Genomic DNA, 24390 nt, shown 5'->3' with positions numbered 1-24390 from the left:
CTATTGCAGGAGTCAAGCTGAGCTCAGACGAGGATGATGGTAGTGGTTTTAGAGAAGTAGAAAGATTTGAGAACAGGATGTAAAATTGATGGATTTCATATGGAAGATAAGGGGGAAGTGAAGTGGCAGTAGGGGAGGGGAAACCATCAGATTTTGGCTTTGACAACAATGAGGGTGGGGCCGTGTACTCAGGATACTGTAAGAGAGAATCAGAGAATAAGGGGTAGGAGGAATCCTATCATGAGCTCCATTTTAGACATGAATTTGGAGTGTTATTAACTCACAGTTGATGGTAAGTGGGCAGCTGAATGTGAGATGTGACCCAGGAGCTCCTAAGAAGGGACTGGACTGAAGAAAAAACTGGGAGTGACTCTAGACTAGGTGCAAATTGAAGACATAGTTGTAAGTTAGACAGCAGAAGAGGAAAAAGTGGGGTGAGAAAAGGAGAGGGGCCCTGGGATCGAGTCTGAAGAAATACCAGCAGTCAGCATTTGGGGAGAAGAGATGAATTTGCACAGGGAACAGATTGAAAGCAACCAGGGAAGTGGGTAAGGCTAAGTGATGATGGGATGGAGGTTTGAGGAGTGGAACAAGTTTGAAATAGCATTTTTGGAGAATAGGAAGAGTGAGGAACCGAGAGAATGGCAGGGCAACCTTGAGGGCTCAGTCGAATTTGCTGCTGGTAAACTTGTAGCAGAACCCACCTGCTGGGTCGTGACTTCACTGTTGTTTAGCTGCTCAGGTACAGGGAAGGACAAAGAGTTGGGGTATACACCGCTAATGGGAGTCAAGTACTAACTGTACCAAAGAACCATTTTAAGAGATTCCCCCATTCCCTACACAGGGGAAATCATGACCTGGGAAGGTACCCTAAAGTATTTCTACAAGGATTCTTTAATTATTACAAAACCTCTCAGTCAGTCAGCCCAGAGCCTATAAGCAATTGCTTCTGGGGTGTTTGCCTGTCCTGCAGGGTGCTCAAGCCAGGGGTCCAGAAACACCATGCATACATGTGGGCATATGTAGCTTTAGTCCATTTTCTCAGTCCATTACATGATGATATCCATTTAATCTTCCACAGCACCATTGATGGGCCAGTCGTTTCTAGTTTGGGACTATTATAGTTAGTCCTGCTCAGTTCCTGACAGTTTTCCTGTTCTAGTGTACACACCCTTTCTGTACTTCAGGGCTCATTTGGGTTTCCTTACAGCCAAAGCTCCAATCTGGTCAAGTCTACCCTTTGCTCTGCCCCCGCCTCCCCCAGACATAAGGTGGCCTTCTGGGAGGCAAGACAGATTTTGCAGCACTTTTAATACACAAAGCAAAGGGTACTAGGCTGGCTGGATGACCAGTCTTCATTGTACATACTGAGCTCAAGTACAGATATAGACCAATCAGGAAATAAGTTATAGTTCACAGGGCCTTAGAGCTGAGGAGCAGGAAATGCTGTTCTCTTGGCAGCCATGGGAGTGAGGATTCCATTTTCTGCAGGTGAAAGGGTAAAAATAAGTGTTTCTAAAGTATGGCAGACACCTGGTCTTCAACTAAGAAGATGGAGTAGCCCAGGCTACTGCCCAGGGAGGGCAGCTGGCAAGACAATACCTCCTTCACTCTGCCCTGTAATCACTCCCACCCACTATAGTCACACTGTTCACCATCTCTGATTCTCATAGCTTCCCCCAAACTCCTTGGTGCTTCAGAGAAAGCCAGCATCACAGCGCAGTTTTCAGTGAGTTTGTAAAAGTCAATCTCTGCCCAGTTCTTCACAGTTTCTAGGCTCAGCTGCTTCTGTCAACGTTCCTCCCACTCCCACCCACCCACCTGGTTTCAGTGCATGTATGCCTTTGGCTCCATGGCCTAGTGTGCCTGCAACACTGCCACCGCCTCTTCTATCTGTGGGGACACAAATGGAAAGGGCTTGGTACAGCTGTCCCTGCCAGGTCCCAGAGAGCCTTGACCTCCACCTGCCTCAGCATGCTAGATACAGGGACTCTCCTCCCTCCGCATCATTTCTGCGGAACCCATATCCACTGCTGCAAGATCCCATGCCCCACTGTCACTGTTTTGAGACAGAGGTACATCGCTGGACAGCTGGTAAAACCTTAACCCTTATATTGACTCAGAACACAAAAGCTTATACCAAAAGCTTGCCTATAGAGCTACAAAGAATTAGTCTGTGGAGGGACTAAAATAGCAAACACTTTGTTAAGGCCCTCTCCTACTAGATTCAGCAGACCTTCAGGTTTTAGCAAGAAGATAAGCTTCATCTGTCCAAGCAGCTGCCTCCTAGCTCGTCTAGAAGAGCCCTTGTTCTTAGCTCTTTTCCTTTCCTCTCTATCCTCCCTGCCACCAAGGCTCCAGCCTACCTTGGCATGAAGGGACTCTGGAGACTCCAGCATGAGCAACAGCTCTGAGTTGTCAATCTCCAGCAGCATGCCGGTGATCTTGCCCGCCAGCTCGGTGTGGACATCGTGGATAAGGGGGTAGAGACGCTCCCCTGTGTGGAACAACCTCTAATGGCTTATGCACATGCCTGGCTCAGACTCCATCACCCCAAGGGTGGTATCATGGAGTGGAGCAGTGAGGACATCTGGGTTCCTGTCCCAGAACTGCTCCTTCAAGGCTGTATCACTTAACCTTACTGGGAGAGCCTCTTTTCCCATCCATTAAGAGGGCATAGCAAACCCGCCATAAAGGACAGTTTGAAGAATCAAGTTTGATATTATATGTAAAGTAATCTGCAGCACAGGGTCTGACCTAAAGTTGGTTGCTGTTTAAAGACTACCCTTGTTCATTTTGCAAGAAATAGTTCAAAATGTACATGTCGAAATTCTAGACAGGATATGACAAATGCTGAACTTGATTGAGACTTGCGGGGAAGGGAGGGTGGACAAATATATAGGATAAATTCACCTACCACCACCAGGTATTTCTAGTGACAGGGCCTAATGCTGGTGGTCAGCTCATCTTGGCAAAGCACAGAGGGCCCAGCCAGGATGGGATGCCTTAAGTGGGGGTTGCAGGGGCCTTCCCATGAGTAAAGTGGAGATGTTTACAAGGAACTGCTAACAAAGCTTTCTACTTTTATTAAGCCCATTTAAAATTTTTCTTGGGGAGGGGGATTAAGAGGCAAAACTCTAAGTAAGCTGAGAAAACAATGGAGTGGTAGCAATGGGGGCCTTCGGTGAAAGGTCTAGAGATCTTGGTGGCCATGAAGTAAAGAACCTGCCAACCAGGAACAAGCTTGCTCAGTCATTCAGTAATCAGTGGCATCTGTAGCAGAGCCTGGCACAGACACTGGGGATGGAGGTGAACTGCAAAAGGAATCCAGAGTCTAGTGTGGAACAACATGTATTTTACCCAGTGCACATATATTTCCCACCTCCCTGCAACGGGCACTGGGAGACTAATGAAATCTGGCATCAGCTTCCTCCCATTCAGGGGAGGTGTGAGGAACTGTAACACCCACCTAGGGGCCATTTCCCAGCAGAAACCCAAGACCATACCCTCACTCCTCCTTCTGGCCTCTGATCTCCACACATCTGGGGTGTCTCCCAACCTAAGTCAAAGTCATAGAACAACAGAGTGGAAAAAACCTCAGGACCATCTGACCTGGCCAGCGTTTTAAGACAAAAAAGCAGGGGCCTAGAGAGTAGAAGGGTCTTGGGCAAGGTCACCCAGCAGGTTGGTCAGTGACAAAGCTGGACCTTGTCTGACCTCCACTCAGGATGTTTCCCAGCAGACTAGCCAGCTCTCAGCCCACCTCTTCCTGCTCCACAGTAGGAGGATCAGCCACTCACCAATCATCTGCTTTTGTTCATGCAGGGGCGCTGCAGCCAGCATGGATGCGGTCAGGGGCTCCTGTCCAGGGACATGCACAGCAGGCTCCTGCACCTACACATGGTGTCAGGAACACATCCCTTAACCACCATGGATGGGCAAGACCTCAAAGTACTTACCCTGTCAGCTGAACACAAGGCCTCCAGGAAGGCTCTGGAAGAGGGGAACAGGGGGCAAGTTCTGGACAATCAGGAGGGGCAGAGTCCCTAACAAGGGCACAGTGGATTAGAAAACAAAGTTATGCTCTAACTTAGACATTTTCTGTGGTGCTAAGACCCTATAAAGGCCCCTGATGAATACTGCCAAATGAGAGCCATGCATTACTAATCAGTTTGTGTCAAATAAAGCACTTTACCAAGTAGTTTTATGGACACATCCTCAGCACACTTCTGACCCTTTCACATCTTGGTAACTTTAAAAGCATTTTTGCTATTTAAAGACTACTCTTGTTCATTTTGCAATAGTTTAAACTAGGGACATTGAAATTCTAGACAAGATATCATAATGCTGAATTTGAGATCTTTTGGGGCGGTAGGGAGATAAGTAACAGCTTTTCATTTAATTATAGTAGACATTTTCAGTTCTGTTTTAAAGATTAATCACATCCTTTCAATACTCAGCATATTCTTAGAATACCTTTCTTTGCTGCTCAACACAAATACTAAGGAAATCCAAATTAATTTTGGAAATAACCTAGGCAAAGCAAATCGTAATTAGTAAACAAAATGCGACCCTGGCCCTCTCTCCCTTTCTGTTAGGGTGATCTCTTATTGATTGCACACATTAATAAATCAAACTTTACAAGCCAAGAAAAGAAAGAAAACCAAGGCCCAGAGAGTCAACACCTTAACCAAGGTTCTGAGTCAGGCCTCCCAGAGCCACAGCTAAGCAGACAGCTGGGCCAGCCTTACCTGATGGGTATTGTGTATTGCTGAAGAACATTTGTATGGCAGGAGAGGCCGGCCTGGTGTGAAGCATCCCGCCCCACTGGGTCCTGTAGTCTGGGTACCAATGTTGGCTGTGTAAAAAAAAAAAAAACCACACACACAAAAAAAACAGAGTTCAAATTAATATTAAAAAAACAATGGGCCGACCCCGTGGTGCACTCAGGAGAGTGTGGCGCTGGGAGCGCAGCAGCGCTCCCACCGCAGGTTTGGATCCCATATAAGGATGGCCGGTGCGCTCACTGGCTGAGCACGGTGTGGCCGGTCACAAAAAGACAAAAAAAAAAAAAAAAAACCCACCCAAAACAGAAAATAACAAGTGTTAGCAAGGATGTAAAGAAACTGAAACCCTTGTACACTGCTGGTGGGAATGTAAAGTGATATAGCCTCTATGGAAAACCGTCTGGCAGTTCCTGAAAAATCAGAAATTGAATTACTATATCATCCAACAATTCCACTTCTGGGGGTATATACCCGAAAGAATTGAAAGCAGAGTCTCAACAAGGTATTTGTACACCCATGTTCACAGTAGTCAACAGGCAGAAGTAACCCAGGTGTCCATTGACAGACGAATGGATAAGCAAAATGAGGTCTATATATACAATGGAATATTATTCGGTCTTAAAAAGGAAAGAGATTCTCACACATGCTACAACCATAGATGAATCTTAAGGACATTAGGCTGAGCGAAATAAGCCAGTCACAAAAGTACAACTACCGTATGATTCTACTTATACATGGTAACTAGAGTAGTCAAATTCACAGAAACAAAGTAGAACGCTGGTAGCCAGCGGCTGGGGGAAGGGAATTATTGTTTAATGGGTACAGAGTTTCAGTTGCTGTGAGAGGAAGGGAGTTCTGGAGATAGATGGTGGTGATGGTCATGCAACAACATGAATGTACTTAATGCCACTGAACTGCACACTTGAAAACAGTTAAGTGGTAAGTTTTATGTTATGTGTATTTTACCACAAGAAAAAAAAAAAACAGAAAAAAGTAAGTGGGGGGTGTCAGGGCCTGGTAGCAACCTCAGGCCACAGACTGAGTCTGGCTCATTCATGCAGGATCCCCCGTGCCAAGCACGGGGCCAGCACAGAATAGACGTGAGAATACACGCCAAATGAAGGAACAGATGAGCTTGTCTTAAAAAATCTATGCCCTCGTTCACAGTCATTGCAATACTTACTAAGGAGGATGTCCAATGCCAAGCCCTTGCGTGTGTGATCTTATGAACCTTCACAACAAAATGGGGGTACTGTTTTTACCCCTATTTAAGTTAGGTAATCAGATACTGTCGTTAGCAAAGGCCACAGAGTGAATGAGTCCCCGGCACTGGAGCCCAGGCTAACTACAATGCTACATACAGTCTTCATAGTCAGCTTTGCCCACCAAGAGGGTATATGGCAAGTGCACCATGGAGGCTGGTCCTGTCTCCCCTCCAGTGCCAACCCCAACACCAAGCCCGTGCCACACCCTCCCCACACCCTCATCCCTCCTGGCTATACCCACACTCACCCACTCTTTGGGTATGAGGCACTGGGTGTGGCACCTGGCTGGAGGCCTGCCTGACACTGCTGACATGGGCTGGGGGGCGCCGAGGTATGCCCGGTGGCCGGACCATTGAGGTACCTGGAGGGTGTGGCACAGAGACCATGGAGAGAGAAAGGTTAGGTAGGTGAAGGATGGTGGAGGTAATCCCAGTGGCATACTGTGCCCTGAAGCTTCTAGGGACAGCAAAAGAATGGAAAGGGGGACTAGAAAGTTCACAGCAGAAAGATGAGTGAATCTGCTTAGACCCAAAACTCCAGAGAGGGGGATGTAGAAATCTGTAGTGACAAAGCCAACTTGTGTCCACCCAGAACCCCAAGATGCATAAGTATCATGATCATACACCCTAGTCTCCCCAAACAGTTTAAAGTGTGTGTCAACTTCATTTCACTCTTACCAAGAAGGGCCATTTGTCAACAACACTGCCAGAGGCATTTCATCTTCTCAGCTTTGCAAGAACACTGAGTCACAGATCGGAAAAGTCTGGAGATAACTGATAACAGCTATACTGCATGTCTTTTATAGGTTAGACACTGTGCCTAGTACTTTACACACATCTCATTCAGGCCCATGTCCAGAAGAGGAAAGTGAGGCTCAGAGAGGAAATCACCCACCCTGGGAAGTAGCAGAGAGAAGCATGACCCCTACGTCATGGGGCCCATACCCACAGGCTGAGGGTAGAAGGGGCTGGGTCACTCACATGAAGGTCTAGGTGGCTGGGCCGTCCACCTGGGGGCAGGCTGGATGGGTGTCACGTGGCCAGAACCATAGTACGTGGCCTGGGCTCGAGGCTGCATGGGAGAAGAGGACCTGGAATGAGGGGCTTTGAAACAGGGTGGGCGAGAAACCATATCTCCCCCACCACTGGAGGAACTCCATTGTCCCTCCAGTGTGTTGGGTAGTAAAGACCCATAGAGCTGGGATGAAGGCTCCTTCCTCCCATCTCAGGATGTCCATTAGGCCTGAACCCTTCAGGGCAAGATCTCAGACTTCAGTCTTTCCTCCTTATCAGCACTAGCCCTATGACCTGGGTAGAAAAGGGGACATCTTACTCTAACTGGTATAAGCAACTGCTAAAAGCATAAGCAACTGCTGAAAGGAGAGGGAATGTTCCCATCCTGGTGGCCTTCAGTGGCTCACATCTTTTTACTTCCTCTAAGTCCCATGAGGTCCTCTCCCAAACCATCCTTCTCGGAATATTAATACCCAGAGGAGATGTTAACAGGCATCCCACAAAAAAATAACCAACTCAGTCGGGGAAATGCTACATATCCTGCCTGTTTCAGACAGTCCTAATAGACACTGGCATATTAGGGTAGAATGATGTATATAGGAAAGAAATTTAGGCTTCTTTTGTTTAACACAGCACTTCTCAAACTTATTTGACCATTGAGAGCCTCTTTCAGCACAACATTCACGAAATCTCTGACTGGGAAATGCTGTTTGACAGCAGTACTCTAACCCCCTTTTACAGGTGGGGAAACTAAGACTCAAGAGGTTGAAATGGGCCACCTAGTGAATGAATGTTCAGAAGAAAGGTGGGAACCTCCATCTGCTTGTGAAGCTCTGGTCTTCCTGCTCTACCTGGCTGTCAGGGAAAGGGTGTGGCTGGAGGTGTGGGCAGGCCGTCACCTGCGGCACGGCAGGCAGGAAGTAGCTGGCAGGCTGCTGGAAGGAGCCCAAGAGGGGGCCGCCCAGGGCCCGCATAGTGGAGAGGCGTTGCATGTACTGGTTGGTCAGGATGGCCTTCCGCTCCTCTTTGCGCTGGGCCAGCGCCACATACAGCGGCTTGGTGCCCACGATGCAACCATTCATCTCAGTCACAGCCTTTGTCGCCTCTTCTGGAGAGGAAAAACACACAAAGCCAAACCCCTTGCTGTGGCCACCCTCTGTCATCACCTAAAAGCAAGACAAGACAAGAGCTGCTGGGGGAGGGGAAGGCAGACTCCCGGGCAGTGCACCCCTCCTCCCTTGGGGCCAAGCAAAAGCCCGGTGCTGAGCAGGCCCACGAGAATCCTGGGATCAAGGGACACACCGTCGACCCCGTGTTTGCTGAGGCCTACTGCATGCCAGACACTTTACATGCCTTCACACCTCACACGCACTACCTCCTGACAAGGGAGGTACTGCAGCCCCCACTTTACAGGTGAGGAAAGGGAGACTTGAGAGAGTGACTTGTCCAGCCAGTGGCTCAAACATCAGCCAGGACTCAACCCAACACACTGTTGCGGTAAGCCTATTATCTACCACCTTGCAAGGCCCTGAGCCCAGTTCTTTAGGAATTTTGGAAGAAGTTTTAGCCTTTTTATTAAAATAACCTTTTTATTTTGGAATAACTTGAGATTTACAGGAAGTTACAAAAGCAGTACAAAGATTGCTGAATATTTCTCACCCAGCTTCCCCTAATGTTAACATAGTACATTTTTCAACACTAACATTAACACTGGTGCAGTACTATTAACTGTCATACTATTAGATCCTATTAAAATAATGCTATTAACCAAATTCCAGACTTCAGTGGGATTTCACTTTTTTTTTTTTTTTTTTACACTGATATTCTTTTCCTCTTCCAGGATCATATCCAGATTGCATTTAGTTTTTTGTTTTATTGCAGCTGGCCAGTATGGGGATCTGAACACTTGACTGTGGTGTTATAACACCTCGCTCTAACCAACTGAGCCCCCCACATTTCATTTAGGATTCTTAACCTATTTTAGGGTCAAGACACTGGCCTGGCTCACATAACTCAGTAAGGACTAGAACTATTTTTAAACTCTGTGCTATTACTCTGCTACGCGTTAATATGAGCGGCTTATCCTGAGAGTCCATGAAACCCCCTCAGGGAGATCATGGTTCAAATTCAGGGGGTCTGTGAATGTGGATGGGGAAAAAGTGACATCTTTATTTTCACATTAGCATTTCCTTCCATTATAAATATGGGTTACAAACAATATAGCAGTATTAGCTGTGCCTGTGACTTTGTCATGAAGAAAAAGCAAATATTTTCATATCACATTAATTATTGCTGATCTCAAAATATCATTTATGCTAATTGCTACTTTGCTAGCTCTTATAGTTAAATGCATTAATAAAGAAGTACATACTGTTGTCACATTAGTATTTTGATAATTATATTTTAAAATAATTGGGCTTTTTGTAATTCTATTTATCTTATTTTATGCATTTAAAAATACTCCTAGAAGAGGTCCGTAGACTTCACCAGAAAGCCAAAATGTTCTTGATAAAAACGTTTTTAAGAACATCTGTTAAGAACTGTTAGTAGGTAGTTAAAAAATGATAAAATTAGTAAAGCTAACACTTATGTAGAGCTTACTATGAACTTGATAATGGTATAAGTATTTACATACATTAATTCATTTAATTTTCTTTTTTTTTTTTTTTTTGAATATGTTTATTTATTTATGTTTTTTTTGCACCAGCCATTCCTATATAGGATCCGAACCCGCGGCGGGAGCGTTGCCGCGCTCCCAGAGCCGCACTCTCCCAAGTGCGCCACGGGCTCGGCCCTCATTTAATTTTCATAATCACTATTTTATAGAAAATAAAAAATATATAAAATTGTATAAATATACATATAATCATATAAAATCCCCATTTTATAACCTGCTTGGCCAATTATAAAGATGCCTCAACTCTAAGCAATCCAGATTTATACATTCCCTTTATCCAAGGAATCCTCAAGGTCAATAAATCTCCTGAAATTATATACAATGTATGTGATGAGTATTTACAGCAATCACTTTTTCGCTACTTATTGTATTCAGATGCTCTACATACAGACTTCAGTAGTTCTCAGGATACCTCTAGAGGCAGGTAATGTTGCTGTTTCACAGGCGGGTAAACAGGCTCCAAAAGGCAAAGTTACTTGTCTCAGCTTCTACAGCTAGGTAGAAGTAGGACTAGGATTTAGATCAAGGTCCGATTAACTTTGAAATCCCAGCTTTCAAGCACAGTACTTCATAAAGTATGTATGCATTTGCTAGGAACAAGGGCCCACAGCTTTTTATAAAGTTTAATCAAATTTACTGGTGCCGCGGGCCACGCCGTGGCTCACTTGGGAGAGTGTGGTGCTGATAACACCAAGGCCACGGATTCGGATCCCTATATAGGGATGGCCGGTTGGCTCACTTGGGAGAGCGTGGTGCTGACAACACCAAGTCAAGGGTTGAGATCCCCTTACCGGTCATCTTTAAAAAAAAAAAATTTACTGGTGCCTAATTTACATGTCCCAAAGATTTGTCACATTTTTCAAAAGGTTCTTAACCCAAAAAACTAGAACCTTAATACCACCCCCGCCCCCAAACACCAGGCTCCGTGAATGACATTTAAAATTGTGTTCAATAAGCAAGAGAACTTAGAGACCACTTCCTAAGAACCCAACCATCACATTATATGCATGGGTCCTCAGTCCCATCACCCATACTGATATCTTTAGAAAGTTCCTCTTTCCTACCTGTAGCTCCCTACCTCCTCACAGCCAAGTCAAATGCAGCTGCTACTGCCACTTCTTCCAGGAAGCCCTCCTTCCTGTTCCACTGGGCTCCCACAGCTCTGTCTCCAATACTGCCCCTACCCATCTTATACACATTTCAGTTAGTGATTTGTCTGACTTTCTCACTAGACTATAAGCTCAAAAGCAGACCACACCTGATTTGTTCCTGTATGCTTTCCACAGAGCCTGGTAAAACAGCAGGTGCTTAAGTATAGAAAGAATGAATATTGGGTCATCTTAAAATCACCTGGGGAGCTTTTAAAAATAAAATGCCCAGGCCCTACTCCCAAAGATCTATATTCAATTGGTCTGACACAAGCATCTATATTTAAGAACTCTCCAGGAGATTCTAATGAGAAGCAAGGTTTGAGAACCACCCAGTGAGTCCAATGCCCTCATGTTATAGATGAGGCTTAGAAGTTAAGACACCTGATTGAGGGCACAGAGCTACTGAGTAGTATGGCCAGTTGTCACATCTCAGGTGCATAACAGGGTTGAGCACACAGTATGTGCTCAATAAATGGATAAGAATGAATGAAGGAACAATGAGACAACCCAACCCTCTCATTTTACAGATGGAAAAACTGAGGCCCGGGGGATTATGTCACTGATGAAGGCCAGACAACAAAAGTCAACGGAAATACTGAGACATGGATTTCTGGAATCTGGCATACAGTAGGCACTCCGTAAATGCTTGCTGAATGAGTTAAGGTTACAGTGAGCCCCAACCAGTCCAGCTGTGTGATTGAGACTATATTTCTACCCTCTTCCCCTCCAGCCCAGACAAGGTTACAGATTAACTAGAAGCTCCAATGGTGTCAACGCAGAGCCCCGAAAGGGGGTAGCTCAGCACCAAACCCCAGAAGCTGCTAGGTAAGAAGCTGGAGTGGGGGAGGGGCAGAAGGAAGGATGGTGGTGAGAGGATGGAAGGGAAGGCTGGCATGCCGGAAGTGCCCCCAGTCCTCACCTTCGCACTGGTAATCACTCCATATGGGGAGAACTCTTTCCTCAGTTTCTCATCATTGATGGAGTCATCCAGGTTCTTCACATACAGGTTCACGCCCTGGAATGAGGGAGCACTGCTAGACACATCCCCTTCCCCTCCAAGCCCCAGAGTGCCTTGGGGACAGCAAGGGCACAAAGGGCACTAGGAGCCCTACCAGCCTCCCTCCTGCTCTCCATCTTGCACAGCACCCATTGTACCCCAATCTTTCAGCATGCCCGCCACCTGGAAGCTGCAGCCCCCACACCCCTGAATCCCCCAGCCGCTCTCATACACCTGCACTGGTCCCAGTCTCACCAGAAGCCATTACCCATTTCATTGATGGGACCCTCAGAGGGAGGCTCAAATCCTGTAGCAGTCTGAGCACAGAGCTGAGCCGCAGCACAGCTTTACAGGCGGCCGATATGGAGCAGCAGGAGGCTAAGCTCCTCGCGGGTCGGCTCTGGACCAGACACGAGCGAGAGCAAGATAAGCTGCCACTCCACTGCCTGCCAGCTGAGGAACCCAGACACTCATGCACGCTTGGTACCAGGCGCCACCCTAAGCCTTCTCACACATTTTAACTTTTAATCTTAACAACCCTGTGAGAAGGAAGTTTTTACCCCCATTTTACAGATGAAAAACTGAAGCACAAGCAAGTTAGGTAAATTGCCCCAGATCATCCAGCCCCTAAGTGGCAGAGACAGGACTAATGCAGGCCATCTCCAGTCTGTGCTCCTCACCACTGAATGACAGCTTCCTCCAGTACCTTGATTTTCACCTTCCAGATCTCCCAAGCACAAAAGTGTGGGACTGCACAACAGAATTGAGGCCACACAGTTGTGGTTTGATATCCTGCTCTCACAGATCACAGGAGTACTTTGTTCTATAAGTTTATAAATCCCCCAAAATGATGTATGTGCACAATGAGGTGTGTGTGTGTGTACACGCAAGGGTTTCTCAACCTCAGCACTAGTGACATTTTGTGCCAGATAGTTCTTTCTTGCAGGGGCTGACCCGTGCACTGTAGGATGTTTGCCAGCATCTCCACCTCTACCCAGCAGATGCCAGTAGCACCCTAACACCAAATGTGATAATTGAACATTCCAGATATTACCAAATGTCCCCTGGAAAAATAAAACTGCCCCATGTTGAGAACCACTACGTATGTATGTGTATGTATATATAAAACATACACCCCCACACTCACACACATCCCTCTCCATGAGGGACCTAGAACTTTTATTAGAAATCTTAGAGGGATTCATTTCCCAAAGAAGGCTAAATTATACTAATCTACAATATTAATTTTAATTAAGTATATTAACTTAATATAATTCTAATGGCTGCACAACAATCCAACTTTTGGATTTAACATATATGGCCTAATTACTCGACCAGGAGTAGGATTTCCTCTAGGGCATGTTGGTTGTCCATAACTGGAGGGTCAACTAGTACTGAGTGGGGAGGGGTTAGGAATGCTACCTGGTCCCATGCAAAGGATTATTCCAACCTAAATGTCAACAGCACCTCAACTAAGCCCCTATGGTTGGGCAGTTGTGTTGTGTCCAGTTTCTCCACTGTTACAACCAGACAGCAGAGACCATCCCATGCTCATCTGATTCCTGCTCTGAGCCCAGTTCCCAGAAGTGGGATCACCAGAGAAGGGAGTCCCACTCGGGGCCCTCATTCACAGCCACATTCACACAGAAGCAGCTGCCCCTGGGAGGCCTCACCTCACCTGGTAACGGTTCAGCCGGTCCTGCTTCATCTGCTCGAACCTGCGCCTCAGTTCATTCTGCCGTTCTACCCGTTTCTGGGCCCGGCCCACGTAGAGCAGCCGCCCGCTCACCTCCTTCCCGTTCATGTGGACCACAGCCTGGGGAGAGGAATGGGGTCAGAGCTCTTGGAAACCACCTGGATGCCACCCTGGCCCTGGCCTCCAGGCCCCATCTTCTGGGCCTAGAGGAGATGCCTACAAACCAGGCCAGCCTTGAGAATAACTGAGAATAACTAGTAGCTGAAGGCCATCTAAAGTGCATTTACTTTTTAAAAACATGGAACAAAATTTCAGAGTAAACTGTAGATTTAAAAAAATTTGATTGAGGCACTACTTTGAAAAGCAAAATTGAAATCTGCAATTTCCCATATTTAGAATTTAAATATTTTCAATATATTTAAATAGTTTCATATTTTAAGTGCATATTACTAAACAAAAGAAGCCAGTCTGAAAAGGCTATCTACTGTATGATTCCAGCTATATGACATTCCGGAAAAGGTAAAGCTATGGAGCCAGTAAAAAAAAAAAAAACAGTGGTTGTCAGGGGTGAAGGTGGAGAGAGGGCTGAATAGGCAGGGCACCCAGGTTTTTTAAGGCAGTGAAAATACACTGTATGATATTAAAATAGTGGATGCAAGTCATTAGACATTTGTCCAAAGACATTGAATGCACAACACTAAGAGTGAATCTTCATGTGAACTATGTACTTTGGGTGATAATGTGTCAATGCAGGTTCATCAACCATACCAATGTACCACCTTGGGGCAGGATGTTGATAGGGGAGGAGGCTGTGCATGTGTCAGGGCAGGGAATATGTGCAAAATGTGCCTTCCACTCAGTTTTGCTGTGAAACAAAAACTGCTCCAAAAAATCAAGTCTATTTAAAAAATAACAAATTTTAGGTTCTAACTGCAACTATACACAGGTAATTTGAATAAAGCAGCAAGCATTATTCTTTCAAAATGGCATGACAGCATAATCAACATTCTTCATATTGGATTTTGCAGCACAATAGAATCCTGTGGAATATACTATAAAACATATGTACTTCACAGGGCCTGGTTTTCCAAAGCCTTGCAGTTTCAAATATTGACCTTGCAGAGGACTGGAAATTTTCCTCAGGCTACATAGTCTCTGGTGTAAGATAAAGATTTGTGTCACTGCAAGGTTGCTGGCTCAAGGACAGACTAGTTACTGATTGTTATGTAAAGATACTGAGAAATTGCTGTAAGATCACTTAATGGTCTACTAGAATGTCATCTAGCTTGTTTCACTGAAAGTTACCAGCCTATATTGTTAAACTATAATCCCACCTATGTTCTCTTCCTGTAACTTCCTGATCTGGAAACTAAACAGAGGAAGAGAACCCCAATTTGGGGTTAATTTCCTAAGGAAGTGATGCCTCTCGCTTGAGGGTTCCAGTGGGAAATTAACCACTTTGGGGTCTCTCACTGCTCGGAAGAGATGGGCTTTGAGTAATCCTTTGCATCTCCATCACCCAGGGGAAGTGGGGTGACAAATCCATAGGGGGAGAAGCAACACAAAGCAACAGAATCCTTTTTGCTAACTGTGAGGGCTTTAATTCATTTTAGAAACATTTGTGTCTTAACCTTTGTTCATTTTTTTCAGTTAACTCGCCTAAGCCTGCTAAGTTTGACTGCATAAAACACTGCATCTCCTGCAAGATGTGCAACCTCTCTCTTTAATTCATTTACAAAGTGATTTTCATTAACTCACCCGCAAAAATCAGTACCAGTCAGACCCAAGTGTATAGTGACTGAACAGACACTGCAGTTAGTGAGGAGAAACGTTTGAAGTAGAACTGAATTTTTTTTTTTTTTTTTGAACAATGACCAGTAAGGGGATCTTAACCCCTGACTTGGTGCTGTCAGCACCACGCTCTCCCCAGTGAGCTAACCGGCCATCCCTATATAGGGATCTGAACCTGTAGCCTTGGTGTTATCAGCACCACACTCTCCCAGGTGAACCACAGGCCAGCCCTGAAGTGGAACTGATTTTAAGTGGTCAGTTCATTAGTAAATATTTTCACATAAGGATGACTTTTGCTTCTCTACCGAGATTTTTAAATCTCTGGACCTCAGGACTTAGAAGCAGCTTAGGAAAGATGAAGCCTTCGGCCTTTGCACATAGGCCCTGTGTGGGGGACTTTCCCACCCTGCTCAGTTCAGGCTGAAGAGGGACCTTCTTCCCTTCCATGGTCAGCTGGAGCCACCTGCTCCTGATCTCCCTTCTTCCCAGCCCTGGCTCAGTGCCTCCTCCCTGGGACACAGCCATGGGAGGCTCCTACCTTCTGGGCTTCCTCATGCTTCTCAAAGTTGACAAAGCCGAAGCCCCGGGAGTGGCCGCTGCTGTCCCTCATCACCTTCACACTCAGCATCTTTCCTGGGAAAGACCAACCTGGCTCAAAAGGGAGTTTAGAAAGCCCCCGCATGTTCCCTCCCTTATCACCAGTTTTCAGGAAGCCCCCTCCCTCCCTGCCAGACCTGGGAGTAGAAGAGCAGAAACAGTGATCCCCTCCTCCCTTGGGGAACACACCCACCAAACTGGGAGAAGAGGTCCTGCAGGCCTTGCTCATCCATGTCCACTTGGAGGTTCTTCACATAGATGTTGGTGAACTCCATAGCCTGAGCCCCCAGCTCCACCTCCCGCTCCCGTCGAGACTTGAAGTGGCCAACAAAACTGTGAACATATCAACAGGGTAGGCAGGCGCCAGCCATCAGCCACCCCCATCCCAGCCCCAGCCCACCCACCACCCCAGCACAGCTGGGCCAACTGCTGCCCTTCTCCTGGCCTCCTTATCCCTCATGAGGAGAGAAGGCAGAGCAATACTCCTAGACAGACTATATCTGAGGCCCAGCTGCCTCCAACAGCCAAGATGCTATATTTCAGAGCTTTTCCCCAGGATAAGGTTAAGAAGATTTCACTCCTGTGACAAATGCACACAGAACTACTACTATACACCAGGCAACCAAGAGCACGGGAGATAACAGCATCAACTTGGGAGTCAGACAGACACAGGCTTGAATCTTCACTCTGCAGTTGCCTAGCTGTGTGACCTCAGGCAAGTTACTTAACCTCTCTGAGCCTCCATCTTCATTCCTATAAAACCGGGGTCAAACTCATATCACAGGGCTTCACTTATTCATTAAATGTATACTGGGTGCACTGAAGAAGCAGGGGTGAGTGAATCTGACATGGTCAATGCCAGTGTTGCTGTGGTAGATGGGCTGAAATCACTTAAATACAACATTAATTTTAAAAGCTAATTTTCAAGTTCATGTAAACACATCTAGGAAAGTATTCTTGATTAAGAAAAAAACACAGTAATTCCTGTACTGCATGATCTCACTCATATGTAGAATCTTAAAAAATAAAAAGTGGTTCTCATGTAAGTGGAGAGTAGAATAACAGTTACCAGAGGACAGGAGGGGGAGTAGAGGGGAGAGAAATGGTGGACTAACAGGTACAAAACTATGCTAATTACCTTAAGCGAATCACTGTGCAGTATATGTATTGAAACAACACACTGTATTCCACAAATATGTACAAATAAATGTGGGGGGGGTTTTTGTGACTGGTAAGGGGATCGCAACCCTCGGCTTGGTGTCGCCCGCACCGCACTCAGCCAGTGAGCGCACCAGCCATCCCTATATAGGATCCGAACCCGCGGCCTCGGCGCTCCCAGCGCCGCACTCTCCCGAGTTTTTTATTAAAAATAAAAAAGAAATCATTGCCCTAACAAAAAAATTCTATATGTATCTATATAGCACACTTAGCACAAACAAGTGGTAGCAGGCATCAAACACTGAAGAAAACTGAGTGGTAAAGGTAAACATGAGTAATTGTAGCTAACAAAGATAGCATCCTTCTGAGAATTGGAGAAAACCCACCAACACTCAGTTTGACAGGATGACGGGATCCTCCCCTGAGAAACCCTGGACAAAATGACTGTCAATGCATCTCCCAGCTCAAAGCCACCTTCACTCCATTGCACTGACCATGGGGCTAGACCATCAGATAGGCAAATTAAAACTGGGGGACAGGAACAGCCAGAAGCAGCTTCTCTCCAGCATCTGCATCCCAATTTTCCCATATGAGAAATGGGGATGATACCGAACTTAACTGCATGAAGATGGCAAGGTAAGCATAAGCCTTCTTTTCTTTCCACCCCAAAATCCCATCAAACACACAAAAGGTTTAAGGAAAAAAAATCACAGCCATATTGAGAGGACTGGAAAACAGATGAAATCATTGAATCCACCGATGATTTGGCCATTAGCCATTCCCTCTAGAATTTCAAAATCATCACTTCATTTCCTACTCGGAACAATCCTCTAACACTTATCATTAGCTCCATTTTTACAGGAGGAAAGAGAGGCCCTGAGGGATTGAGAAACTTGTCTGAGGTCACATTTCGAGGGAGAAGACCGTCCACTGCTCAGTGCCTGGTGTCCATTAGACCATGGTGGACAACATCAATTCCTAACTGGCAGTGCCACGATTCTGTCCCTTCAGCCTCGGCCCCTCCCTGGGGCCCAGCCACTCACACTTTGCGGTCGTTCAGCAGCATCCCGTTCATCGTGCTGATGGCCTGCTGTGCGGCCTCATGGGTCTCAAAATGGACAAAGCCAAAACCCCGGGAGCCATGCTCGTTACACACCACCTAGGACACAGGGAGGAAGGACAGGGAGAGCATCCACCAGAGGGTTCAGGGGGAGAATGGCAAAGGTGATATGACCAATGTCTGAGTGCCTGTGAGGTAAAAGACAATCCTTTGTCACCCAACAGCCCCATTTTAGAGATGGGAAACTAAGCTCAGAGAGATCAAGCTACCTGCTTAAGGTAATAGGAAGGGAGAACACTCTCAAAATGAGCACAAGATTCATCTATACCACAGACCAGCTGTTAATTGTCTTCCTAAGGTGATGGACAAGAGGATTAGAGTCAAACCCCCATATATGCATCCTTTTTTCTAACAGCAAACTGGAAACAACCTGAGTATCCATCAAGTGGTGACTGGTTAAGTACATTACAGCACATTCATACAGTCTACTGCACGTGCACAGTTGAAAAAATGTGGTAGATTACATGGCTGACAGTTATCTGTAAGACATATTGTTACATGGAAAAAAAAAAAGAAAATCAAGCCCATTTGGGTTAAAGTGGGCATCTACACACCAGAAGTTCTGAAACAGACACACACTGAATTGTTAATAATGATTATTTCTGGGGACTAGGGCCAAAAAGGATGGAGCCTTCTCTTCTCCTTCCCTTCCACCTTTACCAATTCATACATTATTTCAACAACAAGCTCATTTCAATTTTTTAAAAGAAGCACAAACATCCTACTCCCATTCTCTAACCCTCCCGACTCAAGTTAGGAAGAACCTGAACAGGGAAAGACCTTCTAGTTCACATAGTTCCCATCCCTGTTGCTGAGCTTGAAGTAAGACCACTAACCCCCATTTCAAGGTGACCACAGCTCCACCCATCCCTGCAGCCACTGCCCCAGCTCAGCTAAGTGGCATTTGCTGCCTAGACGACCATCCCAACTTCCACTGACCACTGAGATGCTCTTTCTAAAATGTAATTTTGACCACGTCCCTTTAACCTCTAGTAGCTTCTACTATCCACAGAACTGTATCAACTTGGCATTCAAGACTCTTCAATGGGCCCTGCACAATAAGTCCTGCTTCCAAACCCATACCCAGCACACATACACCCCTCCATTTCTCCAGTCCCAGAGCCCTTCCACTTTTGACTCAAGCCCCAGATCTTCCATTCAGATTTAATCACACTGACTGGGTCCTCACTCTGGGTCAAGTACCTGCTATGGGCATCACATACTTATTTTATTATATCTGCTATTAGAACCCTTCCAGGCAATTCTTATCCTCTGAGTCCCAGAGAGAAAATGGGAATAAATGACTTGTCCAAGATTAGCCAGGCAGCAGAAGCAATTTCTTATTATAGTTATCACTTAGATGCTCGGCAGTGTGCCATGTACCTTTTCATGGCCTATACAACTCTATGAGGTAGGTTCTACCACTGCCGCTGTTAGAGGAAACTGAGGTATGTAGAGGTCACATAGCCAGGAAGTGGAAGAGGCAAGATTTGAACCCAGAAGGTTTGACCCCAAAGTCCAAGGTCTGACCCACTACATTATGCTGCCTCTCTGCTAAGCGGCAGGGCTGAGCTTTGCATTTAGGTGGTCTGACTCAGGTCTAGTGCTCTTCCCACCGGGCTACAGAAACCTGTCTGGACCAGCTAATGGCTCTCTCCTTCCTGGACCGCTGACTACACAGATCACTATGCTCTCCCTCAGAGCCCAGTTTTTAGCTATTCTATATGTCTTTCCATCTCCAACCAACCTGAGAGCTCCCAGGGGTAGGGATCACACTGTACCTTTTTTTTTTTTTTTTGGCTGCTGGCTGGTGCAGGGATCGAATCCTGAACCTTGTGTTGTCAGCACCATGCTGTAACCAACTGAGCTAACGGGCCAGCCCTGCACCTTGTTTCTAACCAAGCCCATGACAGGACCTTATGAGGCCTGTAAAGACTTGCCTGACCACACAGAGCCTTTGGTCCAATCCTCAGTGGCCCAGAGGAAGCCTCAGGTCTGGATAAGGGGGAAAGACATACTGTTTCCTGTTAAATTAGCTTCATTTAAGCTGGCAAATTCACTGGTTCAAATCCTGGCTCTGCCACTAATCCTGCTCCCCTGTACAACACACAGCTATAGACAAGTAACCCTAACTGTCTGCCCTCAAATGCAACTCAGGGATCCTTCCATTTACATCTTAAGGGGCTGTGGTGGAAAATCCAGTGTGGCCACGCATGCAGAGAAACTAACACATAGAAAGTATTTGATAAATCTGCCATTATTATTGGAAGAATCTACCACACAGTTAAGAGTTTCTTTCTTCCACTGATCCTCAAAAACAGGAAACAGCCCTGTCTCTGTTGCGGAGAACCCTTAGCACACTACTGCACCTCAAGTCTCAGTCTGCTCCTCTGAGCCACAGAGAGTGCCCCTCATTCACAGGGAAGTTGTGAGCACTAGCTGAGCACTGAAGGTTTGTGCCTGGCACACCATAGCACTCAATACAAGTTCTAACACAGAAGTCACCACAACTCCCCCCATCTATTCCAAAGGCTGCAGGGGTAACTGACCAGCCATCCTCATAAAACCTAGAGGCAGAACACCCAGGTTGAGGCCCTCTGGTCAGGACACATTGACCATGGCCTGTGATCCTCAACATCCTCATATACAAAGTCAGAGAAATAATCAGAGCCCTTCTCAAATGATAAGACATTCATTTGCTTAACAAATATTTATTGAGCACCTACTATGTGTCACATCTTATTCTAGATACTGGGATACAATGATGACTAAGAGAAAGGTCATTACTCTCAAGGAACTTATGGTCTAATATTAGAAATCTTAAGAACAAGATGTGGTCCACTGATTGCCACGATGGCCCTAGTTAGTGGCCTTCTTGTAGCCGCACCCTTCATTCTATAATTTCTGCTGCCCTCTCACCCTGTATGTTCGCAGGCCTTGTGACTCGCTTTAACTAACAGAATGCAGTGGAAGTGATGGTGTGCCAGTTCTGAGTTTCAGTCTCAAGAGGCCTGGTAAGCTTCTACCCTCCATTTTCAGGGACCCTGCGACTGCCATGAGAATAGCCTGCGCTATCCTGCTGGAGGATAAAAGACCATCAGGAGGAAAGCCAAGATGTTGCAGTTGACAATCAGCCACTCCCTCACATGCCCACTGGGAGCTGCCATCCAGTTTTTAGTGGCCCTATGAGGGAGCCCAGCCAAGACCAGAGAACTGCCCAGCTGAACTCAGCCCAAATTGCCAACTGCAGAATTATGAGCTAGATAAGTGGTTGTTGTTGATAGCCACTAAGTCTAGAGGTAGTTACACAGCAAGAGCTGACTGATAACAGAGGTATCAGTGCCTCTGACAGTGCTGGGAAGATAAAACTGAAGGAAAAGCTACCATTCAAGTGCTTGCTATACTTGGAGCTTCACTGTGAAAAGTGGCTACATTCTCATGTGGCTTTTATTTTTACTTGCTGTACTTGGAGCTTTACAGTTTACTTGTAAACTGTGAAATGAGGTGTTGCTTGGCATCCCTCTACTATACCAGGTAGTTGACAGTGATTCCTGCCCCCCAAAGAGGCACACCCACCTTGCAAGAGAGGATGTTCCCAAAGGCAGAGAAGGTGTCATATAAAGCTTTATTGTCAATGGAGTCCTCCAGGTTCTTGATGAAGATGTTGCCCACACCTGACTTGCGAAGTCCTGGGTCTCGCTGGGACCACATGATGCGGATGGGCTGGCCTTTGATCATCTCAAAGTTCATTGTGTCCAGTGCCCGCTCCGCTGGACAGGAAGAGGAGAGAAAGGATCAAGTTAAGATTTTCCTACCCTAAACTGCCAAAGTGCTTAATTGGGAGCTAAAAAAAAAGTCATTGAGTGTCACCTGGGATAAAAACCTGAAGGCTCAGGAGGGATAAACTGAGAGAATTAATGTGTATTAATCTTAATATGCCTCCCAGTTCTGATTTCATTTAACTCCTTACCGTAGCTACATGAGCATGGATTCCTATCTCCATTTTACAGATGGGAAAACTGAAGCTCAGAAAGGTGAAAGGACTGTGGCAGAGCCAGGTCTATTCCGGCCTCTAAAGCACACCATGTAAAGCAGGGGTCCATATGACAAGAGGTGGCAGCAGTCTGAGGAAATTAAACTTCAGAGGTGCTGAGCAGCAGAATTGAAATTTGATCTCAAGCAGCCTGGCTTTGGGGGAAGAGAAAACCTCTCTGACCCTGCTCCTCACCTGTAAAGTGGGGATGATGATAATATTATCTACTTTTCTACACTCAAAGGGAGATAATACCACCTACCTCCAGGTTGTTGACAAACTGAAAATTAAATAAGATATACAAGGCGATTTGTTTATACTTTGTGCCTGACACAAAATAGAAGTTTGGTAAACAGCGATATGTCTGAAAACAGTAGCCCATGCCCATCCTCCTGCCACTTCTATGAGCTGTTCCCTCCCAGGTAATATGCTATTCCCTGCCTGGAGACTGCCAGTTTCAGACTCATGGAGGAGGGCTGTGGGGAACACAGTGGAACAGTTTCAGGAAGTCTGGGTTCTCCATCTAGTCCTTTTACAAACACCCGGGGGCAAAATCCCTTCTCCTCTCTGCATTTCCCCATCTATGAAGTGCACCAAAAAGGTAAGGGCTTGGAGGAAGACGGGAAGAGGCAGGAGGTGGGGTAAAACACAGCAAAGGGGAAGGACCCTGGAATCCAACTCAGTCACCTGCTGTGAAACGGGCTCTGCAGAACAGCCCCTCCCCGCAAAAGCCCTCTGCTCAAGGGAACCTCCCCATCCACCCAGGAGACCTGGAGTAAGGGTGCCCTCTTTTAGATTTGGTTGGGGCAAACCAAAAAACCAAATTTTTGGTTTTCTCTGGAGTCTCACACCAGAATGTTACAGCTACTATTATTTTTCTTAGGTTATCACTTAAGAGGGCTTACAATGTACCAAATGATACCAGGGATACTTCATAGAGACCAACCACATCTCTATTCTTTATGCTACTGGGGAATAAGCCTTAGCCCGCTTGACAGCTGCAGAGGTGAGGAGGGTGAAGTCTTCTTGCCCATGGTCACACCCTAGTAGCAGAGCTCCAGCAAAACCTGGTGCTTACTCTCTATCCTCTCCACTCAACAGACTGCAGACAAGCTCAGTCCTATCAGCTCTGAGAATGGGCCTCAGAGCCTGGAGTAGGCCGCGTTTCAGGGCTCCAGTCCTTGGAGGCACCAGATGTAGATCTCAGGGCATCTGCTCTGAGAGGCCAGAGACGGCCCAGCTCTCTTGGCTTCCCCACTCACCAGCTGTGCCGTCTTGGCACCTTCCTCACCAGGTGCTTTGAATCTCACCCTCACAACCACTCCATCAGGCAGGTAGGACTCCCATTCTCCAGACAGCCAACTTAAGCTCAGAATGGTTGAGTAACTTGCCCAATGTCACACAGCAGCTGGGTTTCTATCCCAGGTCTGCCTGACCCCAAAACCCTTAGCTGTTTTCACTCGGCCTTAATCTCTCTCTTCTGTAACGTGGAACAGAATCAGTGAACCACACAGTAATTGCAAATTCTTGTCTCGGAGCCGGGCCCCTTCCAACGCCCTGTTATTTCTGGGTTCCAGTTTCCCTGGCTGCAGAATGAAAGACGAAAGCGCGGGCGGCCCAGCCCCGGATGCCGTCCCTCTGTGTCAGACCATCGGTCTGTCACCTCCCGCGCCCGCTGCCCCGGGGCTCACCGTCGGCGGGCTGCTGGAAGTTGATGTAGGCGTAGCCCAGCGAGCGCCGGGTGGCCACGTCGCGGCACACGCGGACAGACAGGATGGGCCCGGCGGGCGAGAACTTCTCGTAGAGCATGGCCTCGGTCACGTCGGGGTGCAGGTCGCCCACGTAGAGCGAGGCGAGCGGGTAGCCCGGGCCGCTGGCGTTCATTGTGGGCTAGGGGCCGGGGCTGCGCAGGAAACGAAGAGCCGGGTCTCCGAGCGGCCCCGCGCTCACCCGGGCGGCAGCCTCGGCGGCGGCGGGCGCGGAAAACCCTCCCTGTCCAGCGCCAGCCCGCCCCTTCCCTTTACCGCCCCCGGGCCCCTGCGCACCAATCACGGCCGCGCCCGGGAGCGACCCCTCCCAGTGCCGCAGCCCACCTGGGAGCTCTC

The 24390-nt window shown here is 46.8% G+C and overlaps 1 protein-coding gene across 1 annotated transcript; it reads right to left on the bottom strand.

Annotated features, from left to right (window-relative positions):
• Positions 1-1857: 1857 nt before the first annotated feature.
• PABPC1L (poly(A) binding protein cytoplasmic 1 like) lies at positions 1858-24169 on the bottom strand. The gene is made up of 14 exons (XM_063100014.1): positions 23977-24169; positions 21829-22022; positions 18176-18291; positions 16168-16307; positions 15916-16010; positions 13569-13706; positions 11813-11908; positions 7965-8231; positions 7030-7123; positions 6300-6425; positions 4752-4858; positions 3801-3894; positions 2367-2497; positions 1858-1893 (listed from the first exon to the last, which is right to left on the bottom strand). The coding sequence occupies exons 1-14, from the start codon at positions 24167-24169 to the stop codon at positions 1858-1860; spliced, it is 1827 nt and encodes a 608-aa protein (XP_062956084.1).
• Positions 24170-24390: the final 221 nt, after the last annotated feature.

This window comes from Cynocephalus volans, chromosome 1 (assembly GCF_027409185.1).
Source record: "Cynocephalus volans isolate mCynVol1 chromosome 1, mCynVol1.pri, whole genome shotgun sequence".
Classification (NCBI taxonomy): Eukaryota; Metazoa; Chordata; class Mammalia; order Dermoptera; family Cynocephalidae; genus Cynocephalus; species Cynocephalus volans.
Note: the sequence above shows the minus strand (reverse complement) of the source record. Positions and strands in the feature narration are given on the sequence as shown.